The 6,357-nt window shown below is 54.1% G+C and overlaps 1 protein-coding gene across 1 annotated transcript in view; it reads right to left on the bottom strand.

The window, feature by feature from the left end:
• The window catches only part of LAMA5 (laminin, alpha 5), a 47,382-nt gene that overhangs the window by 6,605 nt on the left and 34,420 nt on the right, over positions 1 to 6,357 (bottom strand). Inside the window, 17 exon segments of the mRNA XM_010085512.1 lie at positions 1 to 156; positions 381 to 417; positions 419 to 515; positions 909 to 1,088; positions 1,195 to 1,308; positions 1,394 to 1,496; positions 1,792 to 1,933; positions 2,165 to 2,319; positions 2,397 to 2,513; positions 2,606 to 2,802; positions 3,716 to 3,886; positions 4,635 to 4,667; positions 4,670 to 4,736; positions 5,481 to 5,591; positions 5,668 to 5,819; positions 5,902 to 6,045; positions 6,318 to 6,354. The exon segment at positions 1 to 156 is cut by the window's left edge and continues 36 nt beyond it. Coding sequence (XP_010083814.1) covers positions 1 to 156; positions 381 to 417; positions 419 to 515; positions 909 to 1,088; positions 1,195 to 1,308; positions 1,394 to 1,496; positions 1,792 to 1,933; positions 2,165 to 2,319; positions 2,397 to 2,513; positions 2,606 to 2,802; positions 3,716 to 3,886; positions 4,635 to 4,667; positions 4,670 to 4,736; positions 5,481 to 5,591; positions 5,668 to 5,819; positions 5,902 to 6,045; positions 6,318 to 6,354 — 2,013 coding nt within the window.

A 6,357-nucleotide genomic window follows, 5' to 3' on the forward strand; every position in this document is an offset into this window, starting at 1 on the left:
CCCCTCCTCTGTCCCATCCTGCCGTCGCTGCCGGTTCCTGGGCTCGGGGTTTTGGATGTAGAATTTGAGGGATGTATAGGCTGCCAAATCCTGCAGGTTGCTGGGCATCCGGACCTGCACGCCCGAGCTGCCGTTGAACTTCATGGGGACTTTCACCTGGAAGGAGAGAAATCCAGACCCACAGCACTGAAACCTCTGCTGCTGCCTCGCTTGTCATTGCCAACTCTTCCAAGTCAAAACATTTTCTGGAGTCTTCCCATGAGAAAGGGGCCCTGCCTGCTGGCCCCAGAGCTCTTCTAGCTACCCCTCCCATTTGCACACTACCCCCAGGTGAGCCCCCATTCACCCCAAGCCCCTGGCACCCGGTGCACGGTCCTCACCTTGCTGGCGGGATTCCTCCCCTTGGTGGTGGGCTGGCACAATGTTCTCCGACACGGTGGCATTCTTGTTCCTCCTGTTCTCCAGGCTGCTCAGCTTCCCCAGCAGCAGCGGGATGGTGCTTTCCAGGCTGGACACTGCGGGTGGAGAGGAGCCAGGGGTTTTGAAGGTTAGTGAGGAAGGGGGATGTAAAGCTCAGGCATTTTGAGATACACAAGTCAAACTAGCAGCAGCTGGGAGCAGTCCCAGAATGATCTCCTATATCCAGCAGCCTTGATGGGGAGTTGGGAAAATTCTCTAGTGCATGTGATCTCCTGGAGTAAAGGTATAGATAATATAGACACTGAAGGGAGAGAAAAAAAATAAGGGGACAGTACTTAAAGCACCCAGTAGTGGCTGGTACCTCCCTCTGCTCTTGACCTGGAGCCGCAAAGCACAGCTTCCAAAAGCACAGAGCTCTCTGGAGTCATCTGTCCATACACCGGCCCATGCCAGACCCAGCCTGGCAGCCCAGCAGGCTCAGCGCTCACCAGATTTCCTGGCGTCCTGGACTGCCTGGTTCAGGTCTTCATTTCGAAGGTCTCCATACTGGTCTTTCCACTCATCTAGGTTCTTCTTCATGGTGCTCAGGGTATCTTCCACTCTCGCAGCTGTTTCATTGGCCTCAGCAGCTGCTGCTTTGGCATTCTGGATAGTCTCTTTTGTGTCCTCTGGAAAGAAAGGAGACAAATCTCTGGGATGGCCAGGAGCAGGGAGGAAGCACCCTTGGGTCACAGCCTGGGTGCAAGGAAGGGAGCAGAGAGAACCAGGACAAACCTTGGTCCCTGCCCAGCATGTCCTGCACAGACTGGAGCTGGCTCAGGAGCTGCTCCTTCTTCACACGGAGGGCAGCCAGCTTGTCCTTTGCTGTCTGCAGAGTGCCTTTAATAGCTGCAATTAAAAGAAACACACATGTGGTGTGTTGGATCTCAGTCCAGCCCAAGGGACATCATGCCCTGCAAGGAGCCTCTCTCACCTCCATTCAGTTTTCTCTGCTCTCTCCTCACAGCCTCCTCCAGGTTGCTGCTGTTCCTCTTCAGTTCTTTAGAGATGGCCCCGAGATTTTCTGATATGACACTCTGTAAAACAAACATGCACTGCCTGGGAGCCTGAAGAGGAATTCCAGTCTCCAGCACAAAAAAACCCCCATTCAGACAGCTGGAGTGGGGTGTGCTGCTGGGGCACGATGGGGAGACCCAAACCCCCGAGACTGGCCCCAGCCCTGGCAGAGGGTCCGCTCTCTGGCGCAGAATAAAGTGCTCGAGTCTCAGAGGAAAGGGGCAGCAGAGCCCTACGTGTGGGTGTGAAAAGCTGGAGGACTGATGAGGGAGTTTGACTTTTGCTCATCTTCATGGAGCTCCCCACAGCACATACCATCAAAGCCTCGCTGGCTGCCTCATCAGCATCGTGGGCTGCTCGCTCGGCTTTCTTCACAGCTTCAATGATGCTGGCGTAGGCATTAGAGGCATCGATTGCTCGCTGGATAAAGCCATCCTGGTTTGTGCCCTGAATGATGCTGTGTTGGAAGATGAAGCCATCAAGTCCATGGAGACCACTCAGGCTGGGCTCTTGCCCATACCCCCCCAGACAAACCCCTTTGGGTTGCTCATGACAACATGTTCTCCAGGACAAAGCTTTGGAGATGGCACCCTGCTGCTCTCCCCTGCCATAGCACGGGGCTGCATCTTCCCACCCCCAGCTCTGGTAGGAGATGGCCTGACCACTGAGTCTCAGACCAGTGCCTCACCTTGATAGGTTCCTTGCAAGCTCATCTAACAGCCGCGCGTGCTCCTCTGCCTGCTCCACAATGGGGATCTTGCTGCTGGCTGGGGAGAACTTCTTGACCCGCTCGGTCAGAGGCAGCTTGGCCCCATCCAGCAGGGCTGCCAGCTTCTCGTACGCCTGCAAGGACGCACATCACTCCTGTGAGCTGCCACCCCCTCGCACTCCACCCATGCCAAGGTATCCCCATCACTCACCTCCTTTGCACTCTCCATCTTCTGTAGGAAGTTGGAGACCTGGGCCAGGGAGTCCTTGGCCATCCTCAGGGTCTCCTGCACCAGCGCGTGCTGGTTTTGGAGTTCGCGGCTCTTTTGCTAAACACACAGACGCAGGGTCAGGCGCTGGCAGGGCTGGGGTACCCCCGCCCCACCGCACAGCAGTACAGCACCACCCGCTGAAGGGCTACCTGGCTCTCCTCCAGGTTGTTGCGGTTCAGGCTGTTCAAGTCCTCCGTCTGCCTGGTTTTGTTCACAGCCTCGTTGAGGGCGTCGCGGAGATCCATCAGCTGGGAGCTGTGCTGCGCCAGCTGGTCCTGGATGCTGCTCACCAGGTCCTGGTTGGACTCCCAGCGGGCATGCAGCTCACTCTTCACCCGGTGCAGCACTGAGGATGGAGGAGAGGAGAACTGTTCCTAATTCATTCTCCTGTGTTAAAGGGCTCTTTCTGTGCTTGGCTGTGGAAAAGCCTGGCTCTGGTCTCACTTGGCAGGTATCAAAGTCAAAAGTGACCATCTTCTCTCCCTCCCTCTTTCAGCCTGGACAGCACAGGATCTCATCCCAAATTGTCTCCAAACCCCCAGTGCTGGTGAGAGGGACGGGATTTCTTGCAAAAGGACACTCAGCCATGCCTGAAAGGCTCCAGATGATGGAGAAACTCCACCAGAGGCCTATTCCAGTTCTTGATTACTCCCACTGTGAAAAATTACTTATTTCTAGCAAGGGCCAGTTTATAATTTCGGCTTTCAGCTGCTGAACTATGCTTTGCCGCTGCCCGTTAATCAGAAGCGCCTGCTCCCCGCAGTGCTGGCATGCCTGGGTACGCACTGGGGCTCTGCATGGGAGCACGGTCCAAGCACTTACTCGGACAAGGGATGCCCTTGGGATGGCAAAGTTGCTGAGGGTGGTGGGCTGCTGGTTGTTAGTCTGGACCCCTTTCCTGGGACAGCAAATATGAAGAAACATGGAGCGACTTATTCACAGCCCCATGTGATGCATACCTAATAATGGCAAATCCTGGTTCTAAGGGTTGTCACTTTTGGTCATCAAACAGAACTACCCAGCTAGTACAATCTGCTCTAAAATTCACCGTAAGGGAAAAAGAACCATAAATGGAGTGTCACAGGGGCCCCTAAAACTACTGTGAAACTTGTTGGGGGTGCCTGTTTTATTAACAGCACTCTCCAACTGTGACCACGATGTGCAGCGTTCACAAGGCTCCAACCAAGCCAGGCTTCGAGGAACGGCCAGACCCAGCAGGATCTGTGCAGCACTGTCCCACGCCACTGAGCCCGACTCACGCTTCCGAGCCTCCTCATGCTCGCGCCTTGCCAGCTCCTCCTGGCTGCCCAGGCTCCGCTCCTTCATCTCCCTCAGCATCCTTTCCACCTCGGCCATCTTCTGCCGGAACTCCTCGGTGGAGGCGGTGCTGGCGTTTGCTGCCCCAAGCCTGGCCATCTGCCGCACCAAGTCTGCAGAGAAATCCAGATCCCCTGTTAGCATCGACCAACCCAGCTCCTTCATAATCCCCCAAAATCCTTCCTCTCCTACCTCACCCTCAGCAAACCAAAGCCAGCTTTCATGCAGGCACCCGAATTGCTCAAGATCACTCAGGTACTGCCCCACGTGTCTGTCTCCTCGGCCGTTACACCAATGCACGCTACATCCCAAGCATCTTTTTGTGGCTTTACCTCCTCTCCTAGATCCAGTCACTCCCTGTCTTGCTAAATCTCTCCTGAAGCAGTAGTGCAGACTGCCCCGGTTTGCCAAAGCCAGCTTTCATGCAGGCACCCAAATTGCTCAAGATCACTCAGGTACTGCCCCACGTGTCTGTCTCCTCGGCCGTTACACCAATGCACGCTACATCCCAAGCATCTTTTTGTGGCTTTACCTCCTCTCCTAGATCCAGTCACTCCCTGTCTTGCTAAATCTCTCCTGAAGCAGTAGTGCAGACTGCCCCGGTTTTATGCATTTTAATAACATTTGTGCAAGTTGAATGTGTTTTCTCCAAAGCCTGTGTTTAGCTAAACAGCTGGGACTCACACCAAGCCTGGTCCACCCGACCAGTCAGAGTTCTGCAGGGATCTCCACCTCATTTCTAATTCCTCTTGTTTTCTCCACGGCTCTTTCTAAGTGATGCAGTACTCGGTGCTGTTTGAAAGCAAGAGCTGGCATTCCCAGCAGGAAAAACCCACAAAGCAGAGACCCTTCTTTACCTACCTGCAATGCCTTTCTGAATGCTTTGGATAAAAAATCCCCCCTCTGGTAAGTGTCTCTCGTGTGCTGCTCAATCCGGTTTGCTTCTCGGTGAGTCATTGTCATCTACAACAAAAAACACTGCCTTAGCTGAAGTATGAGATTGTGTTCTAGGTGATCTGTCAGCAGGGAAGATGTTCCCAAAAGGCACATAAAGCTTGGGAACGTGCAGCTTTTGAGGTCCTTGAACCACGTCTCCTCCAACAGCCTGCCATGCGCTGCTCCCCTACGATGCATTAGCGACGGTCTCATTTAGCACCTTCAGAGAAGCAGGAGGAATAAACACAGCCCCAATGCAACACAGCCTGGATCCTGAAACAATCCTGAGACCACAGAGGACAGCTCTGTCCTCTGCTCTTAATGCAGGAAAAGCCCTAGAGCCTGGAGCCAGGCTCACCTGGGTCCTGACCAGGACACAAGAAGAGATGGAGGGATGCAGTTTGGCCGTTCAGAACGTAGACGTGTGTAGACATACGTATATACAGAGGCAGTTTGTCCATGCAGCTGCCTGAGGATGTACATAATCCAACATATATATATGACATAAATAAATACAATGACATTTTATTGAATTTATTTTTAGTGGTTAAAGTTGGAGAAACAACCATCACAGGATGTTTAACAGCCCTCCAGGGGAGGAATGCAGGTAACCTAGCTTGAGAATCTAAGAGACCTGACCTCCAAGCCTAGTGCTGGCTGTCCAGGAGATCCATCCTGCCTGACCGAGGCTCCCCACAGCCTCCAAAGCCCTCATTTTAGGTAAAAGGAGAGACTCGTGCTCTGGAAAAGGAAGATGGAGAAATACCCTACTTTGTGCTGCAGTGCGTTCAGGTCCTGTGTGAGGTCCACGTTCTCATCTTCCAGCTCATCAGCCCTTTGCCTGACTTTGTTCATGGCTCTCAGGTATTCACGCAGCTGGTTCTGGAAAAAAAGAGCCAAAATCAGGCCAACAGGCCAGGAAACACGGGCAGAAGGTGATGTTAAACCCTCCACGTACAGCAACAGTCGCCATAGTGCCGTTGAGCCCGTGGAGGCGAGCCCAGGCGATGGAGCTGGCGTTGAGGTTGACCAGCTGGCCGCGGATGGAGGGGAAGGACATCTCGATGCTCTGCAGATCCTCCAGCAGAAGCAGGACACAGCTGTCACACACTGCCAGGAGAACACAGTGGTCAGCACAGGCCCTTTCCTGGAGCTTCCCTTGTCTCTTGCCCCAGGACTGCAAGATACAGACCTTCACACCTCATGCTGTCTGGACCGTTTGCCACGGGGATCTCGTACTTGTGCATGCAGACGTCACACTGCTTCCCCGTCAGCCCGTTGGAGCACGTGCACTCCCCAGTGCGCGGGTCGCAGGACCCCCCTCTGCATTCACATTCTGCAGGGTTTAATAACAGGGAAACACTTATGGCATCATTTTGTGCTGTTGTCACCCCAGAGGGAGGGGAAGGGGTGGTTTTATTCCAGCTGTGCCATTGCACCCCTGCTTATCTATGTGCCACTGCGGGGGTTTCCCTGCGCAACCTAGCAACGTGCACAGGAACTCAGACAGCCGTCAGCTGTTTTCCACTTTTAACAATCCCATTGGCACGGGTGCCACCAATGCCTTGTCCCACACATGGGACACAACACGCGGGAAGCAGGACTCACTTGTACAGCCGCTCTGGCTGAAGCCCCAGTAGCCCGGGGC

The sequence above is a fragment of the Pterocles gutturalis genome, unplaced genomic scaffold (assembly GCF_000699245.1).
Source record: "Pterocles gutturalis isolate BGI_N339 unplaced genomic scaffold, ASM69924v1 scaffold8450, whole genome shotgun sequence".
NCBI lineage: Eukaryota > Metazoa > Chordata > Aves > Pterocliformes > Pteroclidae > Pterocles > Pterocles gutturalis.